At 49.9% G+C, this 22,242-nt stretch overlaps 2 protein-coding genes across 2 annotated transcripts; one reads left to right on the top strand and one right to left on the bottom strand.

Annotated features, from left to right (window-relative positions):
• The first annotated feature begins 3,411 nt into the window (after positions 1-3,411).
• On the top strand, positions 3,412-12,331 carry REELD1 (reeler domain containing 1). Its single transcript, XM_066185038.1, has 7 exons — positions 3,412-3,471; positions 4,675-4,895; positions 5,631-5,853; positions 7,444-7,595; positions 8,322-8,607; positions 9,243-9,306; positions 11,357-12,331. The coding sequence occupies exons 2-7, from the start codon at positions 4,676-4,678 to the stop codon at positions 11,948-11,950; spliced, it is 1,539 nt and encodes a 512-aa protein (XP_066041135.1). The 5' UTR covers positions 3,412-3,471; position 4,675; the 3' UTR covers positions 11,951-12,331.
• A 5,897-nt stretch (positions 12,332-18,228) lies between these two features.
• On the bottom strand, positions 18,229-21,671 carry LOC136290711 (acrosin-like). Its single transcript, XM_066185037.1, has 7 exons — positions 21,601-21,671; positions 21,149-21,355; positions 20,554-20,819; positions 20,177-20,322; positions 19,406-19,695; positions 18,773-19,096; positions 18,229-18,655 (listed from the first exon to the last, which is right to left on the bottom strand). Exons 1-7 carry the CDS (start codon positions 21,669-21,671, stop codon positions 18,538-18,540), a joined length of 1,422 nt encoding a protein of 473 aa, XP_066041134.1. The 3' UTR covers positions 18,229-18,537.
• Positions 21,672-22,242: the final 571 nt, after the last annotated feature.

Here is a 22,242-nt window from a genome sequence, read left to right as displayed (position 1 = left end):
TGTGTGGAAATTGTAAAATAGCTCAAGTGGCGAAAAGGGAGAGCAGTTCTCCATGGATTGTTTGCATCTGCTCTGCGCAGCACACTGTGGGAAAATCAGTTCTGACTGATCCTTTGTGCATGTGGGGAGCCCAGCATCCGAGGGCATGTTCATTTTACCTGCTCTCTCTACTCCTCATCTTACTCAGTCTTATTAAAGCAATCATTGAGCTATTTGTTGCTAGGCCTTACCTCTCTCTTTGTCTCTCTCACTCTCTTCCCCCACCTCAACCCCTCCTCTAGAGCAGAACAGCTGCCCAGGTTGCAGTAGTTACCAAATAAAATAAAGGGTTATTTTGGCTTGAATTTGTAAGGGAAAGAGGCTCACAACATACGTTGCATGCATGTGTATGTGCAAGTTCATTGCCAGCAGTGACATTTTAGACATTATCACACTTTATAAAGTGACAGAAGAACAGCAAGAATAGTCAACTGGATAAAAGGGGAAGGACCTGCCAGTGCTTTTGCCGACGCCCTGCCTAACTAGCATCAGAAAAACATCCTGGTCTCCCCAAACACAGAGGCACAGACATGCATTGGTCAACCCTGAGGCGCCACTTTGCAGAGATCATTCTCCATTCTCCCTTGTGGGACCACCATGGCTTTTTAACCACTCATCTCACAGCTGGACACTGTTCCTTGTTTTAAAGACGACTTGAAATATCCTTATATAAGGTGGTGCTGCCAGCTTTGCTGGTTTAATGATCAGCTCCTTGTGATATGAACTGAACCGTTGCCACCTTCAAGTTGTCTACTTGATCAATCTGCCCACTCTTCTCTAAGCCCCCTCAAACTTTGTTCACAGGACTCAGGTGCCTGCCTGCTGACCAGGAGGGACTTCTAACTCGTTAAAATCCTTATTATCTTGCAGCAGCAAACTATTGCCCAACCTGTCAATGAAGCAACCATCTAGCTCTGGAGTGTCAGCTCTGAGTTTCTTACGTCCATGCCCATATTACATACTGAGCTCCACTGCACCTGCTCCACATCTGCTGTCCCTGTTGTGCCCTGCTGATGTGGAGATGTAGAAACAATCTGCAAGAAGGATAGAAATTCTGGTCCAGAGAACCTGCAATGTTATGGGGTTTATACTCCTCCTGTGCATTTATCAGTGACATTTCAAGTTATATGGTTTATACTCTATCTTAATTATCAAGTCATTACAGAGCATACACAGTTGTCCTCAGTGTTATTTCCAATTCCCAGCTGTAGTCTGTGGGTATTTTTTTCTTCTAGAAATCCACTACACAAATGCTGCTGGAAAAACAAAAGGCAGGGTGGAAGTTGTCTTATGTCCCCTTCTCCTGACAGCTTCCTACTAGCAAAGACATTCATGACAAGAAAAAGCAAACCTCTCTCCAGCTCCAGCAGTGCCACGTGGTCTGTCTGGGCCCGGCTGAGCTCAAGTGACTCCAGCAGGTCACAGCCCTGGCCAGAGAAGGCTGAGGCAATGCTGTCCTGGTGGGTGATGCAACCAAAGGCTCGGAGAGGGCTGTATTTCTTACTGGAAACATCTGCCTGTCACTGGGCATTTGAATGAGCAGTTCTGACACTGCTGGTAGGTGCTAGTGTCACGGTACTGACTGTGACAGGCTTTTTCCATCTCTGAGGAGGAGATGGCTGTGACATTTGCTTTGACTGTGGCCTTGAAGCCACTGAGTTCCTGTGCTTGAGAGCAGGCAGTGAGGATGAATGCTGTGTAAGGCCGTATTTCAGATCAGCCCAGCAATTAACACTGTCCGGGCAGTGCCATCTGACTGGTGTTGCTGAACCTGTGAACAGCAGCATGCCATGCCCTGCCCTGCCAGAGGCTGCTGCAGCCTTGAAAGTGAGCATGGACAGTTCAATGCTGCCCTACATCCTCTGCTGTTACACATGGGTTGGATCTGTTTGAGCATCTTCTCTCCACAGCTTTGCTCCAGGAAACACCGAACACTGCTGTTTCAGGGTCTGCACTTGGCTGAGTTTCCCCCTTTTCCAGGTGGGAGTCAGTGGACAAATAGACCTCACTGATTTTAGGAATAAGTTAGGAAGGAAAAGCCATAAGAGACTGGCTGGTTTCAGGAAAGGATTAGTCATAATACAGCATAAAGGTATTCTCTTTTGTGTGTGAAGGATGGGCAATTACAAGCTGGAACAGAATCAAGAATGCAAACTTGTCCTCCCTCCCCCTGAACTATGCTCTGCTTCCACTGAGAAAAGGAAAGAAAGCGACAAGACTTACATTATATCTTGAAATTCAGTGATTTTAAGGTGTCTTTCAAATGCAGAGGAGAGCAGATTGATGAGAGCCCAGTACCACCAGTTTCCACATTTTCCAACCAGTTTAACAGCTGAGAGCTCAGCTGTCCGCAGCAGAACTTCAGTGCCAGCCCAGCATTTTGTATCTCTTCCAAAAGACAGGCTGTAGAGCAGGGCAGGCTGATAGGAACAGCACTCATATGGGAAGCATTTGCAATTTTGCCCCCAGTTTTTGGGGGTGTCCTAGGCAGAGGTCAGGATGCCCCCTCTGGACAGACTCACACAATGGTCAGATCGCAGGGAGGATTATAGATAGGCACCACTGGCAGAAACGAGCCACTGGCAAGGAGCAGGGCAAGCCTGGTGACAGTGGCCAGGGTCATCAGAGAGCCCTGATCACCAGAGCAGTCTGCAGTGACAAGGGACAGGATCAGCTCTGCCACCGACTGCCAGCACAGCTGCAGCAAAGTTCGGGCAAAGGAGCAGGGCTGACAGCCTGGACATGAATACAGCTCGTGTGCTGGGGGACAGTCGCACTTAACAGATGTTTGGTCCCCTGTGCCAGCTTCGGGGGATTTGTGGGGTGTTGATGACTCCTTATGGCAAGGCTGGCACATGGGATGAACCTTCCCAGCCTGTGTTGCAAAATTCTGCTTTGACTGCCAAAATTAATCCCATGTAAGCATGAGAGAGAGGGCACACTGCTCGGGGGTCATGGAGGGAGCTGATGTGGCTTGGCTTTGCTTTCTTCAGTATGGACGAGGGGATGTGTGAGGTGGGTCGGTAAGAGGGAAGAAAATGTCCCATCATCCTGCACCTCTGCAAAGGAGTTTCAGGGGGTCCCACACAAACCCCACGATTTGCTGTGGGTCTCCCCCTTCCCTTCCCCGATAGTTGTCTTTGTTTTCATTGAAGAAACTTGGAGATTTAACACACACACACAAGAAAAAAGAAGGAAAAAAAAAAGAAAAAAAAAGAAAAAAAAAGGGGTAGGACGTGAAGAAAAAAACTAATATGATTAATGCAGGATTTGGGCGCTGGCAGAGAGCTGCTGTGGGTGGTGGGTATTAGCAGTAACAGCTGCTGCGCTTCCCATTAGAGGAGCATGCGAGGAAGGTCCCTGAAAGGATGGCTCTCCGGCAGGCTGGCAGGGCAGTGGTGGCAGCGAGCCCGGCAGCGAACGTGTCCCAAGGTAAGCGCCGGCGGCACCGGCAGCCTGAGCCCGGGCAGCCCCGGGAGCAGCGCCGCTCCCCCGCGGGGATGGGCACAGGAGGACGGTGGGGCTGGGATGGGAAACGGCACAGCCGAGGCAATACCCAAGGAAAAGAGCTGCTGCTCGGGGCTACTTCCGTGAGCTCCTGCGAGAAATCTTATCCAGCAAGGGATGTTTAGGTGTGCCCAGAAGGGAGGCTGGCTCCATGAAGAGGAGATAATCTTGCCGCTAGTCCAGCAGGGCTGGGAGAGTTAGCAAAGGCTCCTGTGATTCTCACGAGCATCTTCTGGCACTCAACTAGTTGGAGTGGCAGGAGGCTTGGCTGTGGAAGGTTAAACTGCATCCATCTGCTTGCTGCTTTAGGCTGGGCATAAACTGTTTCGCATGCGGCGGTGCTTCATTAGTCGGCTGGCAAGTTTCAGAACTGCTTGAGAGGGAGGGAGCTAGACCTCCTCAGCCTCTGTTTCCTCTGATTTATTTATGTTTACTCATTGATTAAGTGTAATGACATCTCATCTAAGGCAGGAAAGGCTGCATGTTGAAAAGACGGTAGAAAGCACTACATTAAAATCAGGAGCACCTGCTTTGTGTTATCCATTACAAAGAATGTCACACACTCATCCTTCAGCTTCACTTTGAAAAGTGCATTTTGAGAAAGCAGAAAGGCACAATACTCTGTTCAATCTGGAAATGTGTTTTGTGCTGTCAGCGCAGGGATGTGGCTCTGTGATGGCAGGCAGGGACAGGCTCTGCCCTGGGCCGCAGCCCCGTATGTGATGGTGCCTGCAGCGGCTCTGCAGGTCCAAGGGGCAGATGTTTCCCCTATTGATCAGGCTGTACATTTGGGCTGGGAGCGGTGGAGGGTGCTGACTGGCTGCACAAAGCCTGTTCCTCCTCCTAAAACCCACAAGACTTTTGACAGCAAATCTTCTCCAGCCGCTCCCTCCATTGGGAGCCTCACAAGAAATACATCTTCTTGTGGGGGGCTCTTCCCTCTCCCAGCCTGAACGGTTCATTTCAGAATGTAAATAGTGGATTCCCAAAGTGGCTCCAGGTGCCACAGAGATCACGTACTCCCTTTTGTTTAAAGACAGTGGGGAGGGCGGCTCTGGAGATCAGCTGAATCAATGGCAGCATTTGGGAAGCCATTTGAAGTGAACTCCCCGTTGTTTCCTGCTGTAGGATGGAGGATGGTGGGAGAGCCCACACTGCCATTGTTGGCTGGGCCTGCACCACCCTGTGCTTGGTCTCCTGCGCGGCCGCCTTCTCGCAGGGCGCGAGCCTTTCCGCCTGCACCGACATGATGCCCAGGCACCTGAGGGTGCAGCTGCACAGCTCCAACAGCAACTACGTCACTGTCCACACCAACACGACATTCTACTTCCCGGGAGACAAGGTGCCAGGTAAGGAACAGCTTCTCATTCCTGCATCTGAAAAATACACGGTAACTTATCACAAGAGACGGAATTAATCCCTGCGAGGTCTGGGAAGAGGGATAACTGCTCTGAGTGACTACAACACCTCTCTTGTCATGAGGACATATTTACAGAGGAATTCTGTTTGCAGCATGGGTGCTTTGGGTGGGAGTTGTTTGTTCACACATGAAAGGCACAACCAGTGCATAAAGTCACCTTCCCAGCCCCTCTGCACCACTCAAAGGGGTCTGGGTGACTCACCTGACTCTTGGGCATGGTTGGCAGCATTCCCCATCCCTGGCATTGCTGCTCCTCAGGCAGATGCAGACAGAGCTGAGAGGCACCATTCCCCGGCTTGGCCATTTGCCCATCTACCCCTGTGCTAAACAAAATCCCTCTGAGAGCAGAACATGAGCTTTTGCATACGGACAGAGCGGTGTCCAAACCTCCCTCCTCAAAAATGGCTGCATGCTGCCTGATCTAATGTGGTTAACAGCTTAGCATTAAGGAGGGATGGGGGGAAGACTCCGGGGAATCCTGTGTGCAATTACATATTGCGAAACCAAAGGTAAAAGTCTGGCCTTCTGTATCCAGCATGTCCGAGACAGTAAGGTGTTTTCAGTAGTGTTGCCCAAGGTTTTTTTCTGGGAACTCCATTGCAGTCAATTCCCTCCATAACAGCAAGACAAATCCCTTAGTGTCCTGTGTTTTGTCTTCCAAAAGTGACAGTAAGAAGCACCCGGGATTACATGGGCTTTATGCTGCAAGCTCGCAAAGTGTCCAACAACGAAATCGCTGGCACCTTCATCTTCCTGCCTCCCGGTTCCAAGCTGCTGACTTGTTCTGAAGATGGTGACACTGTCACACACTCGGACAAGTCACTGAAGAGAAACCTGTCCTTCGTATGGAAAGCGCCAGACCAACCCATTGGAGACATCAAATTTTTGTAAGGACATGCTGGTTCCCAATCAGAATTTGTGTTTTCTCAGTTGCAGGCTGTCCAACACAGTGGTTTATGTATCTTGAACCCAATATAGCTAAATCCTTACCAAATGCCACAACAGTATCCCAGCTGGTACATAAATCACCATTAAAATCTGCTGCCTAGTGCTGCTTCGTATTTACATGGTCACTGTTCTCTCAAAATAGATACACTAGAAGATGACAGCTTAAGCATTTTAGGAAACAGAAATATTAAGGCATAAAGAGAGAACCGTGACCATGTTGCCTGTCTTTGTCAATAATGCAGCCCATAGGACTTCCCTGCCTGCGGGATAATCTTGTATATCGCTTCTTCTTAAAAAAAAAAAAAAAAAATTCAATGTAAACAGAATTACTCAAAATAGAGAGAGAGTGAGCACTGTGTGTCAAAACTTGACATCTCTATTTTGCACCAAAGTCCCAAGCTGTCCAAGTAGGTTGGTTCTGATTTGGTATGAAATTAAACATCTTCTAACTGACTGCCTTAGAGAAAGCACAGTGGCTTTTCATTTCAAAAGAGATTAAATTGTTGTACTTCAACTTTACAAAACCACTTAGAAACTGCTTGGCCAGATCCTTGGCTGCTTCCCAATACCTAAGTGTCCTGTTGAGTGTTGTGGCTTGAGCATCTCATTGTGATTTGAGAAAATTCATTGAAACAGAAATATTGCTGCTTGGAATTTCCAATCTTTGGCCATTGTTTTAGATCAGAAAATGCTATTAAAGTTTAAAGAAATATTATTAAACTCACAAAAGTACCCCCAAATAAACCCAAACAAATCCCAACACGAACTAGTCCTAGCCACCCACTCTGATACTTCCTTCACACTCTGGCTTTTGACCCTCCAAGCTGATATCTGATAGAGTCTCCCTTTTTACCCTGTCACAGCATCTGGAAAAACACCTTGTAATGCTTAAAAATGCCTTGTAAGTGTCACCTGGCACAGGAAAACCCAGGTTGGTTTCCCCTTAGATAATTCTCAGAAGCAGCTGAGCAATCTGAGCTGAAATTCTCTCAAAATCTCCAGCTTAAATAAGGCTCTTGGAGTGAAGTTAAAGGTTGGCCAACACAGTTTTGGCACCTGACAAAAAGCAGAGGATTAGGCAGGCTCAAATATCAGAGGGCTGAGAAGAGGGACTTTTTCTTCCCCTTACCTTTTCTGCTGTTTGTACAAGTGACATTGGCTTGTTTTAATTAATAAATGCCACTGTTGTTTCCCTGCCTACAGAAGATCATAAGCATAGCTAGTCCAAGTTTTACAAATCTACTTCTATCAGCATGATGGATGTAATACAGCTTTTTAAATATTTTTTTAAGTTCGTACACATTTTTTGGCCGAACTTAATTATTAATTGAGTGGTGATTCTTCACCCTGAATCTTTCTTATGGGACATGGTACCTTTTATTTGTAATAGAGAACGTACAACAGGCTAATATTGTAAAATACTTTTGCATTGGTTCTCTCTTCAGATTAAAGCAGTCTTCGTGATTAGCTAAACAGTCAGATGTTATTAATGCTATAGAGCCAGTACATTCTTGATTATATTTTAACAGCATCTCCATAGTCCAGTCATACTTCGTTTACTGGGCAAAGATTGAATCTGCTGTTGTGGCTCAGGGAGGGCAAAACAAGACTCTTGCTGACAAGAAGCCCGACACCATAGCCCCTGCACCCCCACAGGGACCAGCTGACCCTCACCCCACAGGTACGGTGAGCAAACCTTGTTGCTTCTTACTAACAGCCCCTGCAGAGTAGTTTTACAGCTTATTCTGGGCAAGTGTCCAACACAAATGGCCCAAACAAGCTGGGGGGACCCATGGAACTCCTGTGTCCGTTGAGGAGATCAGTGATGGCCAGGGGGAGCTCCCTGAAGTGAAGCTGTGGGCCAGTATTTGACGTGTGGGTCAGTACATGAAGAGCCAGTTCCAAGGGGGGCACCAGACAGTTAAATGGGGCTGCCAGATCTCATGATTTCAATGCAAATCTTAAAATACTTTACCCAAAACCTCAGGTCTTGAAGAGAAGGAACTGCAAGCAGCAATGTTGCCTAAACAGAGGAACGTATTTGTCTCTTAATGTGATTATTGCCCTCCAGGTATATATTTAGTTGTATTTATGCAGCCTTTGGTCAGTAAGATGCTCCAAGAATTTACTTATATCCAAATCAGATGTACTTCTCAGCAGTTCTGGCATGGCACCAAGGCTGAGTTTTAATTATTTTACTTGATCATTACACAGGCAGCGAGCTTTGCTTCTTTAATTTCCATGTGGGTTCCCTCTTAAAAACAAGTGATGTGAAAATAAAAGAGTCACTGTTACAAACCTTCCTGGCAAAGCTTGGCACCGAGTGGGATTTGAAACAAACAAACCGAAGACAATAGACTTCTGCTTCTGTCTCCCTGATTTTTGTTTTGTCTCCCTGCTGGACAAGGTCCCATGTCTCCTGCAGCTGCCACTGGCTCCCTGCTGCCTGCCAGCCCCACTGGCATCGTGGCAACACCAGCACCGGAGCCAGGTTTTGGTGTGGGGTCGGACACTCACCCCATCGCTGAGCCAAAGCAGCTGGCCCGGACATCGCGAGCTGTGTCCGGCAGGAGCATCCGCTCCAGAGGTGGGGGCCTGGAGCCATCGCTTCCCACCCAAGATGTTGGAATGGTGGATGCCTTGCAAGGTTCCCTCTCCCAGGACAATGCCTCCAGCTACAGCACCTTCAACGGGTAAAAACTAGGTGGTGGGAAAAGCTGTTTCTTCAGTCCTTGTGGGCAAGGAAAATAGTACTAGTTACCCTGCAGATGAACAAGGAAGATACAGGAAGGTGTCTGCGTGTAGGGGGAAGTGAGAGGGTGTTTGTTTGCTGAGATTTTGAGAAATAATCCTTTGGATATTGCACATGAAATCCAAAATTCCTAAGAACCCAACACTACGTTGCTCGGCACAGTGGGGGACTGGCCAGGTGGTGGGAAAATGTGATAAAACCTATCGATTGTTACAACAGTTTACTGAAAGTGCATACAAATATTCAGTGAAACAGTGAACTCTGCAGACCTATTTCACCATCTGAAGGGAAAAGGGAAAAAAAAGGATGCAAAGCAATTATGAAATTTGGGCTTGAGGATGTCCGCTCAGAAGTCTTAGAAGGTTTGGGCTGCATGAGCTTTCATGCAACATTTCATACTGTGGGTGAAAATGATGGGGATAGGAATCAATGATCAGGCATAATTCAAAATACAGCTTGTATGATCTACATTGACTGCATGCATTCCAAAACCGCTCTAAGGAGCAGCACTTCTTGGAGTGGTGTGAGCCACAGGTGTCACTTGCTAACCCTGCCTTTCCTCTGTCCATATTTCAGAGCAGGAAGCAATGCCAGTGCTGCCACCCTACGCTTGTGTTTGATGTGTACGGACAACAGGAAGGTAAGCACCAGGGGCAGGGAGAATGCCCTAGCAGCCATGTAGGTGTCATAAGTGGCTAAAACTACATCCAGACTGTTAATAGTTTTAAATTATTTTTCCTTAACTGGAAATTGGGGTTTATATCTCTTTCTAGTTTGTTTGGGGGTTGTTTTTTTTGTTGTTGTTGTTTTGTTTTGTTTGTTTTTTTTTTTTATTATTTTTGAGCCCACTGCCTGGGTTTTTAAGAAGCCCATCTTTCCCTTATGTAGATGGGACTACAGGTTGCTGGAAATGTGTGTGCTTAGAGATACAGGACACAGAGTTAACAGGGTAACTCCACTATGCAGGTGATGGAGAGAAGAAAAATACAAGGAGCAGAAAGAACTAGACCTTGTTTCCAGGATGCCAAAGGAGGAAGAGAAATAAACTCTCAGAAAGCAAAAAGGAAAGGAGACATACACCACAGAATGAGCCAGAAATATTTAGGAAGGAGCAAAGGACAGAGAACAAAGTAAAGGAGGAATGTGTACCATGAGCACCTGGCATAGCCATGAAGAGAAGTGGAGAACTGGGAGTAGATGGAAACCAAAGGGAAGGATGAGTTATTGCACAAGGCAAGGTCAGAAGAACATAATGAACCAAAACACTGAGAAATTAGGCAAGAATGGAGAGGAGTATGAAAAGAAAGAAATGAGTTGAGAAAGGGCAAGGACTTGTGAGGCAGTTCCATTTTCTATCCCAAAGTCCCAAATCCTGCAGTATATCCTTACAGTATGGCATTTGCATTTTAAGGGCAAGTGATCCATACACATGCAATCCTAACTTTGCCAGCCTGCTACTTTACTGTTTGCAGTTCAGCCACTGAAAGTCTTCTATTTACTACTGTATTTTAATAGTGCCTTCAGAAACCATCCCTTCCACAAAGGATGCTCTGACCCTCCACTACTTTGCTTCAGAGCTTGCCAGGGCTCCTACCTCAGCTTTGTGCTCCTGTCACACTGTCTTCCCAGGAAGCTTTAGAAATCACTAATGATGGTAGAGGGTGAGAGTTTCTCTGGTGTAATTAATGGATGTGTGAAAAAGCCTGCTGGGCTGGACAGGCTGGAGATGTGCCAGCTACTGAGGGCCAGATCCAAATCTCAGTGGAACCAAATTAAAAACTCCAGCACATTTTACGGGTTTTGGATGGGGGCTCAGGTGCATAGTGGGAATGGAAAAATTCATTGGGGGCCTCCTAAATTGCATGCTTGTTCCCCAGTTAGTCTTGGTTGATACCTGCAGCAAAGCCTGGGCTGTAGAACTGGCGTGGAGCAGCTGGCATTTTGTGACAGTTAAAATAAAGTGCATGGAACCAGGCAGTCCCCAGAAACAGGCCCAGACAGGAACTGTCATTCCCACTAAAATGGGTGGCTAAGCAACACAGAGGGGCAGAAGATTTAAGACTGGCTGTGTAAACTGAGAAAGCAAGACAGGCTTTGGGGAGAGTTTATAGGTTGTATGTGAACGCTCCAAAACAGCTGATGGCAAAGGCCATCCCAAGTCTCCTGTGTCTGTCCACTCCACAGCCTCAGAAGGGCAATATTGAATCCCAGTGGGGCTGTGAGCCTACATAGGCAGCTTGGCTGGGAAGATCACACCTGCCCTTTCAGCATGACCCTGGTGGGCCCCTCAAGGTGGCAATTGCTTATTAAGTGATATTATTTTGTGATAATGATGCCTGTGAAAAATACCACCACCACAACAGAAATGGCAGACGTTTAGTTACACAAAGCAGTGACCTTCCTCTCTACCTGTGCCCCTCCAACCCACACTGCCTTTACCCCTGGGACCAACTTGAGTGCTTTTGTTCCTCCCGTGGCAATTTTGGTATGGATGGAGCAGGGTTACATCGGCTTCATTTTCTAAAAGCTCCTGAGTAAACAGGGAATAGAGAAGAGTTAATCTAAAGCCAGAGGGACACATGGGCATCAGAAAAAGAGCTGAAGTGTTCCATGAGGCAAGTAGCGAAAACTTAATCAGCCACCTTTTCTCTTCCCTCACTGCACGTTTTGGCATGTTTTTACTTTCTAAGGGCAGTACCGAGAGTGGGACCATCTCGAAAGCCTCCCTACGTGTGACAGCATCTCCCTCTGCCCCGCACATACCCACTCACCCGGGTGACATTGCTGCAACCACATCCTGGCTCGGTGAGGCCAACGCTGCTGGCAATTTGTCCTCGGCTTCAAGGCAAATGGCAGAAAGAGAGCTGGCACCGCAGCCAGAGGAGGCAGGCACCAGGGGTGAGGAGGACAAGGATGAGCAGGAGGCAGCTGGGAATACCCTGCCATGGGTGACCAGACCAGCTCCCCAGTCTGCTGTTCCCGGCAAAGGGGAAGGCCCTGGCAGAGGAACCCGACTCCTTGCAGCCCAACTTGGCCTCCTCCTGGTCTGCACGGCCGCGCTGGGGCTGGCGCTGGCGGCTGCCGTGCGCTGTGTCTGCGCCCAGCACTGCCACAAGCGGGCCGAGGTGTCCTTCAGCGAGCCCGATCCCGACGTCATCGCCATCACGGAAAACGGGGAGGTGATGCACTTCCGAAAGATCCGGGAGAACAGCTTCGTGCTGGTGCAAGCTGAGTACAACTGGGTCAGCCCCTCGAGCAGCGGGAAGAAGACAGTGGTGGTTTAATCCCTCTATGTGCTGCCATATAGGCAAACAAACCCAAAGCAGCCGGCTCAGACAGAGGTGTTCGGCAAAAGTATCTAAACTGCAGCTGCTGAGAAGATAGAAGCTGATAGATTGCTCAGTGTGTTACACTTACTGCAATTAGTATTGTATATCTGCTCATTAGCTGTCACTGTGGCAATGACATGCACTTCCTCTGTTGCCTTAAGGGTGTGGCCAAAAATAGAAAATCTTCCTCTGCACTGTGGGATTGACTCCTGTTTAACCTCAGAAAAAAAAGTTTCTAGTGTTATATTTCTTTCTAGGAACTACAAACCCAACCATTCCCATTTAAGAGCTTACAGGTTTGACTCTGCGCACTTGGTATCCCTCAGCTGACAAATATTTGCCACAAGATTTCAAGTTTCAATTTGAAAATAAAAAGCAGTAACTCATTAGTGGAGAACATTGATCCCAAGAACGCTGAATTGATCCATGGAGTGGAACGCAGGATGGCAGACACCAGCTTTTGGGGGAGAAACATGCCTCCTCATCAGGTGCAAATGGAAGAAAATCTTTCCTGTCCATTTGCACCTGATGAAGAAGCTTGTTGAAGCCTGACAGCCAACATTTATTTAGTCTTTTATTTTGAATCAGCTTAGTGACACTGTGCAGAAACACAGACTGAGAAGTACCCTTCGCAGGTCACTTTGGAGATGCCCTGCAAAGGCTGCATGGGAAGTTAACACATTTTTGTGTTCTGAGCTTGTGCAAACTTCTCTCTGACCGTGTGGTTTTCTGCAGGAGACCCCTAAAGCAAACCTTGGAAAGCAGCATGATCCTGGACACTACCTAAGAAGGAGAGCTGATAACAGCAAGGGTAAAGTTTTATTTTACTGCAGCTTTAAAAGAGCCAGAAATAGACCTGATCATGATCCTCTTGAGATGTACATTTTAGAGCCTTTCAGGGAGCAGGAATTGACACTTCTGGTGTCCTTTTCTAAGGTGGATCTGTTCAGAGCTGATCATTCCCAAGCCACACAGTGGGGGACAAACTTACATTTTGGTGCTGCAGCCTAATTCACAGCCCACAGCAATGCCCCTGAACCAAGCAGGCAATGGCAGGACTCTGATGCTTCACCCAGCCTTCCTGGTGACAACTTCCCCTCTGTCAGGAGGGCCCTGTGGCCATCTCCATGCTGGATAGTCAGTCAAAGCCCTGCTCTCACATCCTCCCTTACCTCACCACTGCCTTCAGAGGAGGCAGGTGGGACATGGGTTCTCCTGCTCCAGCTCCAGCATGATGCACAGAGTACAGCTTTTGCTAACAGTGCCTTCCATTAGCATTCAGAAAGAGCTGGTTTCTGACCATAGTGCTGCACTGTGATCAGTGACATTTGTGCTGCACACATGGACAAATTTTTATCAACTTCACTTCTAGGCCCAGTGAGCCCTGGGCAAAATAAATGAGTAAGAAAAGAAGTGTACTCACAAATGCAGCTTGCAGAGATGAGCTTGATGCTCTTAACCATTGCACTTTGATGAGAAGGGCAACTGCACCATAGCCCTTTGCTGCAGGAAAAAACAAGGATAGTGCTGTAATTGAAAAGACAAAAGTTTGGTTTAGGACTCAGAAGGATGCCAGGTGAATGGTTTATATTCACTAATTGAGCTTATGCCTTACCTTCCAGTAAGTCTCCAGGTTGTTAAGCACACATCTAGACACTTGCAATGGCTTTCCTCTCCAGCGTCATGTGCCTTAGAAAGAAATCATGTTTCTGCAACCCAGTGTAGCTGAACTGTGCAGTGACTAAAACAGACTGCATTCAAGTCATTGTTAATGCAGCAAAAAAAAAAAAAAAATTCTAATTAACTGAGAAAATAGGTCAACAAACCCTTAAATATTTAAAGAACTATCACATATTATTTTAAAAAGTTTCTTATGATGGCGTAGCTGTTTATGAATAAATTACAAACACCTATAGCCTCTTCCACTGTCTCACTAGGATTAATGTTACCAGACTGCTCCTAGCCATAAAACCAGAACCTTCCTCTCCTCAGCTCTTTCCCCACAACCCAGCACTGCTTCTTTCTAGGCTGACTAGAGCAAGGGAGGGCCTCATGGAGGTGTTTGACTGGGAGAGTGGCACTTCAACCCCATTCTGCCTTCTGCCAAATTGATGTGCCCCAGTATTATTAGTAGTAAGACCAGTAATGGTGGGATCTGAGGGATACAGCTCCTCTGAATTAGTAATGAGTTTTGCTACTTTGCGGCTCTCTTGGCTGAGACCTAAAGTGCCTCTGTTTTTTTCTTGACTTCTGAATGATGTTCCTTTTGTTGTAGTTGCCATGATGGGAGGAATGGAGGTCTTACATCTTCTTAAAGTTGTTAAAAACACGAGCACTGGTTAATTTATTAAAAGGCAAACCACCCAGACATCCCCATTCTTAACTGACTTGCCTTATACGGAAATTAGTCTGTGCTCATGCTTGTAACAGATTTCTGAGAAAAAAAGAGTCAGAATTAAGAGAACAAAGGCACAAACCATTCTTTTTACTGGAGAGGCAAGTGAAAGACTTGCCTTGTTTCCCTTTCCAGGTGCATGACTGTGCTGGTCACAGATGTTCTGCTGGAACTGGGGATCTCAGTTCCTCCAGGGCAGCTCAGCCTGCAGTCACCCGTGGTCCACATCAGGCTGTGACTTCATCCCCCAGTGAAGTGTCTTGGTTTGGGGTCAGAAGTACTGAAAGCAGCTAATGCACACCTATCCTGAGCCTATCTCCCCACCAGCCAAACAGGCATCAAACACAGTTTTGGCAGTAAAAATGTCCATGGCTATGGCAATGCTTGAGCTATCCTAACTCTGGGAAAAAAAAAAAATTAGAAATAACAAAATGCAATGTAGAGAGGTTGCACTAAGCAAGACAATTGATCCAAAGCTTAGACATCACAGACATTTCCTGCATTGGTTGAATTGCCACTAGTAAGCAAAAAACGTCAGATATGCACAGATTTGGCCAGCTCCAGAAAGGGTGACAAGACTCACAGGAGAAGCTCCAGGGCCCTGTGGGCCCAGCAATCATGGTCAGCAGAGATGTGCAAGCTCAGGCCCTCCCAGATCAGGGTGGGATGCAGCCCCAGGCATTTCAGAGATCTGGCTGGCTGGCTTGGCCAGCCCTTTTGGCACAGTTTCTGCAACTACTCAGGACCACAAAAACCAAGGAAAGCAAAGCAGCAAGGTCAGGAACCCAGACAGTAAAACATTCAGCAGATGCATGTGTTATTTATTCACTCAGATTTAAATAATAATGACAAATGCCTGCAAAAAACAAAAGGAGATACTCTAACAATTCCTGCAACATTCAGCTCCAAGAAGACAGCTGCTTAGCAGCAAAAACAAATAACAAAGTAGCAGCCTGACCTGCAAAGCTGATGAACGGCGCTACAGACTCCTCGCTCCTCCTGGCAAGCTGGACCTTTTCACTGCCCCAGCCAGGCTCTTTAGGGTCTTTGTGTCTGGACAGCTCTACAGGGCTCCCTTCCTTCCTTCGCCTTCCCTTCTCTCTCCTGCCAGCTCATCTAAGGCTACGAGAGGGCAGAGAAGGACTTGGGGAGTCACAACTTCCCCTGGACCAGGAGCTGCTCAGAGATCTCTCCCAGCCCCTTCCTGCCACCGAACTGCTTCCCCTTCACAGGTCTTGTCTTGGCAGCCCTCTTTCCTCACTAGTGTGTGTGTGTGTGTGTGTGTGCGCGTGTGACTCTCGCAATAAAACATTTTGCTACATGATGTATGAAGGACCGTGTCTCAAACCACATTTTACTGTATATTTAAGTGCCTGTTTTGCTGATTTACTACTGTTCTAGAGAACGTCTCCCTCCCCGAGCAGGGCAGGCCCGTAACGGATACATCAGCTCTGACTAATGATTATTAGTACATTCCAAGGTTATGTCCCACTATCAAATAATGTGTAGGAGGGAAGAGAGACTCCAGCTTACTCGGCTGAGGACAAAGATCACAGATAGTCTCTTTCAATCTTCAGATTGCAATATCCATTACAGATTGCCACCTTCTAATGTCAAAGCATAATTTGTTGTGGAGAAAATGTGTCGCTGTTCCAAAGGTGAGTCAAAGATCAGCCTGGCTGTATATCAGCGCATGTTGATGTACATTAAGAACTGATGGCCAGGTACCAAGGACATCGGGCAGCTGGTGCAGAGGGAACGGCAACAGACGTGACTTGCTGATCCTTCCTGAGCAAACACACGGCCCGGAGTGGGAAAATATTTAACCCAGTCAAAGTGAGGTGTCACCAGTAATTGCCAGTGTCTAAGGCAGCACCAACGCGACGCGTCAGAGGCAGCGGCTGCCTGCAGCGGTCTCTGCCCGCGCGGCTGCGGGCAGGAATCGTGCAGTACCTGCGTTCCCGGGCACATCCGTGCGGGCCGGGCCGCGGGATCCATGCCCAGGTGTTCCCGCAGGGCAGCGCCGGCCGGCCCGCGCTCCCGCCGCCAGGGGGCAGCCTTGTCCCGGCGATGGCGGCGCCGCGCTCCGGGCCGGGCCCGGCGAGGCGGGAGCGCTCGGGCGGAGGGAGGGTTTGTAATCCTTCCCTGCACTTCCCGGAGACATTTCAACCTACGTGGTCTACATTCTGTCTTAATTATCAAGCCACTACAGAGCATACACAGTTGTCCTCAGTGCTATTTTATATTCCCAACTGCAGTTTGTGGGGACTTTTTCTTCTAGAAATCCACTACACAAATGCTGCTGGAAAAACAAAAGGCAGGGTGGAAGTTGTCTTATGTCCCCTTCTCCTGACAGCTTCCTACTAGCAAAGACATTCATGACAAGAAAAAGCAAACCTCTCTCCAGCTCCAGCAGTGCCACGTGGTCTGTCTGGGCCCGGCTGAGCTCAAGTGACTCCAGCAGGTCACAGCCCTGGCCAGAGAAGGCTGAGGCAATGCTGTCCTGGTGGGTGATGCAACCAAAGGCTCGGAGAGGGCTGTATTTCTTACTGGAAACATCTGCCTGTCACTGGGCATTTGAATGAGCAGTTCTGACGCTGCTGGTAGGTGCTTGTGTCACGGTACTGACTGTGACAGGCTTTTTCCATCTCTGAGGAGGAGACGGTTGTGACATTTGCTTTGAGTGCAACTTTTAAGTCACTGAGTTCCTCTGGTTGAGAAGTATTTCTTCCTAATATCTATACTAAACCTACCTTCACTTTAAAGCCTCTTACTACTTGTCCTTGTAAAAAAGTCCCTCTCCAGCTTTGGTTTAGCCCCTCTGCAGAGCTCCCAGAACTTCCTGCTAACCATTTGCAGGAAAATAGCCTACGTGGCATCGTGGTCTCTTTGGGAGGTTCACTGGCACCCTGCTCTCTGCAGCTGCTTTGCAGCAGCTCCTTCCCAAAAAACACCCACTAGAGCTCATGGCTCCTGCAGATAGCATGCATGTGTCAATCTGGTGACAGCCATGGCAGGTGAGCAGTGCAGCACAAGTCAAATATGCCAGAGATACCCAAGCAGCGTCACCCTTCCCGTGCAAAGCATGGATGCAGCACAGTCCATGCTGGCCACAGCAGCCGCCTCTGGGAGGCTCCCTGTCCTGGATATCTACAGGAGCTAGTGCTGTTCTGGGCCCACACTGACAAGGGCACTTGCGGACCTGGAATGCAAGGCCAAGGCCTCAGCTTGTGAGACTGGCTCCTTGATCCTCCCTTCTTCCTATCTGCCATGATTACACATCCCCCTCATCTTTCTCGACTCCCCTCTTTCTCTGCCCTTCTGTCCTCCCAGCTATCCTTTCCCCCTGAATCCAAGGTTTGTCCTACCCGTGAACAGACTTGGTGTTGCAGGTGCTGTTAACTAGCTCACCTTGGCCTTCCATGGCATTACAGATGCAGTTTCCTGGGTCCTTCTGCTCCTACCCGGTTCTTCTCCCCAGAAAGACCCCAACTCTTCCTTCAAGCATCTCTTAAGTGTGGCCACCTCACACGTCAATGTCCCTTTGCTACCTGTGAAATCTTGCTCTACCTTAGGGCACTGTAGCTCCTGTCAGCTTCTCCCTACCTTTGTGACAGTCAGCAATTTTGCTTGCCATGCTCAGGAGCTTTCCCAGGTCTGCTACATTAGCTAAGGCTTTTGCCAGGCCCTAGTCACCAGCCTGTGTGCCTCAATGTGTTCCCCCCAAGGTGTCTGCATGTAGCATTGTCTTCTCCTGTCCTCTTCCTAGCCTTGATATGCCAGTCTTCTCCATCCTGTGGTGGCTCTGAGCATTCTCCTCTCTGACCAGGCACAGTTCCAGCCCTTTGGAGTGACTCCCTTTGTGCCCAAGTGTTCCAGTGCAGCCTCATTTTGCAGGTTCTGGGCAAGCAAGAACCAGCCTTGCCCAGGAGACCAAACTGGACTGAAAGCACGGTGAATGAAAAACATATGCAACTTTATTTCAGCAACTAAGTCAATGTTTGCGTTTGCATGCACGCAGAGGAACAATGTGGGCAGGACAGAGCAGGCCTTCAGTGCTGAGGTGGCCTTTGAATCAGCAGGCTTTGCCTCAGCAGGAAAGTCACAGTCCCATGCAATCTGCACTGGATCCTGTCCATTCTCCTGTTCAAACTCTAATTCCCTGCAGGCTCTTCAGGAGCTTCTGCATCTGAGTGAAGAACTCCATCAGCTTCTTGAGTGGAAATGGGCAGGTGTTAATCTCTTCCGCTGGTGGTGGTATTGAACTTGGCTTCTGAGTGGGCAGTGTTGGCTGTGGCCTAGGAGTGGGGAACACTGTCGGCCTCGGCTTCTGAGTGGGGGGTGGTCTTGGCCACGGCTTCTGAGTGGGGGGTGGTCTTGGCCACGGCTTCTGAGTGGGAGGTGGACTTGGCGACGGCTTCTGAGTGGGGGGTGGTCTTGGCCACGGCTTCTGAGTGGGAGGTGGACTTGGCCACGGCTTCTGAGTGGGGGGTGGTCTTGGCCACGGCTTCTGAGTGGGAGGTGGTCTTGGCCACAGCTCCTGAGTGGGAGGTGGTCTTGGCCACGGCTCCTGAGCGGGTATTGGTCTTGGCCACGGCTTCTGAGTGGGAGGTGGTCTTGGCCACGGTTCCTGAGCAGGGATTGGTCTTGGCCACGGCTTCTGAGTGGGAGGTGGTCTTGGCCACGGTTCCTGAGCAGGGATTGGTCTTGGCCACGGCTTCTGAGTGGGGGGTGGTCTTGGCCACGGCTCCTGAGCGGGGGGTGGTCTTGGCCACCGTTCCTGAGCAGGGATTGGTCTTGGCCACAGCTCCTGAGCGGGGGGTGGTCTTGGCCACGGCTCCTGAGCGGGGATTGGTCTTGGCCACGGCTTCTGAATGGGGGGTGGTCTTGGCCACAGCTCCTGAGCGGGGGGTGGTCTTGGCCACCATTCCTGAGCAGGGATTGGTCTTGGCCACGGCTCCTGAGCGGGGATTGGTCTTGGCCACGGCTTCTGAATGGGGGGTGGTCTTGGCCACAGCTCCTGAGTGGGGGGTGGTCTTGGCCACGGCTTCTGAGGGGGCCATGGGGTGTTTTTCTGATGAGCCCAGGGTTGTGAGGTCGTTGTTTCATGACCCCATGCCCGAGAAGCCTCTACTTGTGGAAGCTGTTCCATCTGGACCAGAATCCAGTCATAGAAGTGCTGAACAGAAGTGTATACTCCAGGCCGTTGTGCTCTGGCGCAGCCTCTTCCCCAGCTGGTCACGCCAACAACCCAGAAGAAGTCAGCACTATTGTCTCTGCACATGAGTGGACCCCCACTGTCGCCCTGCAGAGGAGCAGAGGGGATTAATGTGGGGCTGTGTGGCCCCTGTCAGCACTGGGGCTGCCTACTTCTCTCTCACAGCCCCCACCAGAACTGTATTCCCAGCAGAGCAAGGCTCTGCTCAGGTGCTGGAGCCTCCAGAAGCTTGGTTGGGAGCAGGCTGGGGGCCTATGAAGTCAGGCTCTCTTCTCAGCTCTGCACAGTGATCCTGGATCCTGATCCTGGACAAATGTTCCAGCATTGGCATCTGGATCTCTGGCCTGCCAAGAGCACTAGCAGGGCTTTCTGGGCAGAGTGCCAGGCCTCTGGGACAAGGGAGGCCCTGGGCTAGGCCTTGCAGATGTGGGGAATGGGTGGGAAGCCCCAGTAAGGATGGAGAGCCGGGGCTGAGAGAGTGACTAGCCAGGGAAAGCAGGGGGTGGGCTCTGTTGGGGCAGTGCTGCCTGCACTGCTGCGCGCTGGGTGACTCGTCACACACTCCTACCTGGCAGGTGTCGATGCCACCCTCCGGGTAGCCAGCACACAAGTTGTGGTTGTGGATGTCCCCGTCGTACCACTTGGTGCTGTTGCACATCAGGACACTGATAAGGCGGACCTTGGCCTCCTGCAGGACATCACTTGTGCTTTGAGCTGTGAGCAGAGAAAGGAATGAGGACCCAGCAGCTTGCTGCCACTTTCCCCATCTGGGGGTGATCCCCTTCCCAAGGGCTTGGCTTTGCTTCTACAGAGGGGCTGGAGCTCTCCGTCCCTGCTGTCTGCCTTTAGGGAGTGGGCAGCCTGACTGGCTTTGGCCTTTACTGTCAGGAAGCCTGACTTATCTTCCCAGCATATCAAGCTTGCCCTCCATTTTTGGAAACTCACATCTTGCAGTGGTGGCCCCCCATCCAGCGACATAGCAGGTGTCCAGCTGTGCCACGTTCACCGTGACGTTGGGCACACAGGCCAGCTGGATGTAGGGGCTGCACTGGACAGGCTCGTTCAGCTCCAGCAGCGCAATGTCGTTGCTCTGGTCGGCAGGATTGTATTCCTCGTGAACCAGCAACCGCTTGATCAGGCGCACCTCGGCCCCAGGGCCCGGCTCAGTCAGCTGGGTGGCCCCGATCACCAGGCGCATGGTGCGGATGTTCCTGCACACGGAGAGAGGGGTGAGAGGGAGCAGAGCCTGGAGCTGTGGCAGCCCAACAGTGACCAGCCTTCTGCTTCTCAAGGCAGAGAGGAAGGCAGCACTATGAAGGTGGTGACTGCTCTAGCATGCCTTAGGCTCTAGGAATACCAGCTGGAGGCTGCTAAGAAGCAGTGGCATGTGCCCAGCCTTCTCCTAAGCAATTTCCCAGCTGGGGTCTGCATTGCCCAGGCTCTGGGCACACTGCAAGGAAATGAGAAGGGAGAAGCAAATGGCACTGCTGATAGGGCACCTGCTGATGTGGGGATGTCCCTGTTACCTGCTCCTCCTTACCTGGAGTCAGCAAAGCAGTGGGCTGCTGTGAGGACCCACTGTACACTGATGAGGGACCCTCCACACAGATGCCCCGTGCCAGCAATCGAGGAATCTTGGATGCTGACAAGCCAGGGCCAGGCCCCTGCCTCAGCATTCGTGCCACCCACGACGCGTGTCATGGCTTGGTCATCATCAGTCGTCAAGGCCGGGATCCCACAGCTCCCTCTGCAAGTAGAAAGTCATTTCCATCCCGCTCCGTGGCCTGCTGCTGCTCCAGCAGAAGCTCCCCACAAGGTGTGCAGAGACAGCAGGCCAGGGAAGGCCGCGGGGCGCGCGCCTGTCCACAAGGAACTGAGGCCTCCCCACGGGGTTCAGGAAGCTGTGGCCTGTCCACAGAGGACAAGCGGGCCCTCTCCAGGGAGCCCCCAGAGTGCCGCCCAAGCTCCCTCCCAGAACCCGGGGACACTTACTCGCAGGTGTTCCACAGGCCCTGCAAAGGCCTACACGTGGCCAGGAGGACAAGGAGGTAGAGCAGCAGCATCGCTGCCCGCGGCTTGTGTCAGCTGCAGAAGTGAGACCTCTGTGCGCCAGCACAGCCACAACTGCAATGCCCACAACGCCTGCTGAGTGCCCTCAGCCCTGGGCTGATGTCACAGAGCAGCCGGGTCCGCGTTGTGAGCGCCACGCCCTTGGAAACAACACGAAACTTGAGAACGGTTTTCAACGCCTGCCACAGGCGGGGACATCTCACAGCACACCAGGCTGCTCAGAGCCCCATCCAACCGGGCCTTGAACATTTCCAGGGATGGGGCAGCCACAGCTTCTCTGGGCAACCTGGGCCCGTGCCTCAGCACCCTCACAGAGAATTTCTTTCTCATACCTATACTAAAAAGCTGCTGTCTTTCAGTGTGAAACCATTCCCCCTTTTTCTACCACTACTTGCTCTCACAAAAAAATCCCTCACCAGCTTTTTTTTAGGCACCTCTGCTTGCGGGATGAGGGTGTGCAAGCCCTGAGGCACGGGGAAGTGCAGATGCATTTGTCAGCAAGGTGGAAAATTTTGCTTTCATTCCTTAAAATGACAATGCAACTGACTTTAGGTATTGCTATCA

This window comes from Chamaea fasciata, unplaced genomic scaffold, assembly GCF_029207755.1.
Source record: "Chamaea fasciata isolate MVZ Bird 193981 ecotype frontalis unplaced genomic scaffold, bChaFas1.0.hap1 SCAF_6, whole genome shotgun sequence".
Taxonomy (NCBI): Eukaryota; Metazoa; Chordata; class Aves; order Passeriformes; family Sylviidae; genus Chamaea; species Chamaea fasciata.
This window is presented reverse-complemented; position numbering and strand designations above follow the sequence as displayed.

Excerpts from the sequence above, each read along its gene's own strand:
- REELD1 (XM_066185038.1), top strand. The coding sequence starts at position 4,676 with ATGGAGGATGGTGGGAGAGCCCACACTGCCATTGTTGGCTGGGCCTGC. Across the intron at positions 4,896-5,630 it reads CCCGGGAGACAAGGTGCCAG|TGACAGTAAGAAGCACCCGG; the intron begins GTAAGGAACAGC and ends GTCTTCCAAAAG. Across the intron at positions 8,608-9,242 it reads AGCTACAGCACCTTCAACGG|AGCAGGAAGCAATGCCAGTG; the intron begins GTAAAAACTAGG and ends TCCATATTTCAG.
- LOC136290711 (XM_066185037.1), bottom strand. The coding sequence starts at position 21,671 with ATGCTGCTGCTCTACCTCCTTGTCCTCCTGGCCACGTGTAGGCCTTTG. Across the intron at positions 20,323-20,553 it reads GGGGGCCACCACTGCAAGAT|CTCAAAGCACAAGTGATGTC; the intron begins GTGAGTTTCCAA and ends CTCTGCTCACAG. Across the intron at positions 19,696-20,176 it reads GTGGCATCGACACCTGCCAG|GGCGACAGTGGGGGTCCACT; the intron begins GTAGGAGTGTGT and ends GCTCCTCTGCAG.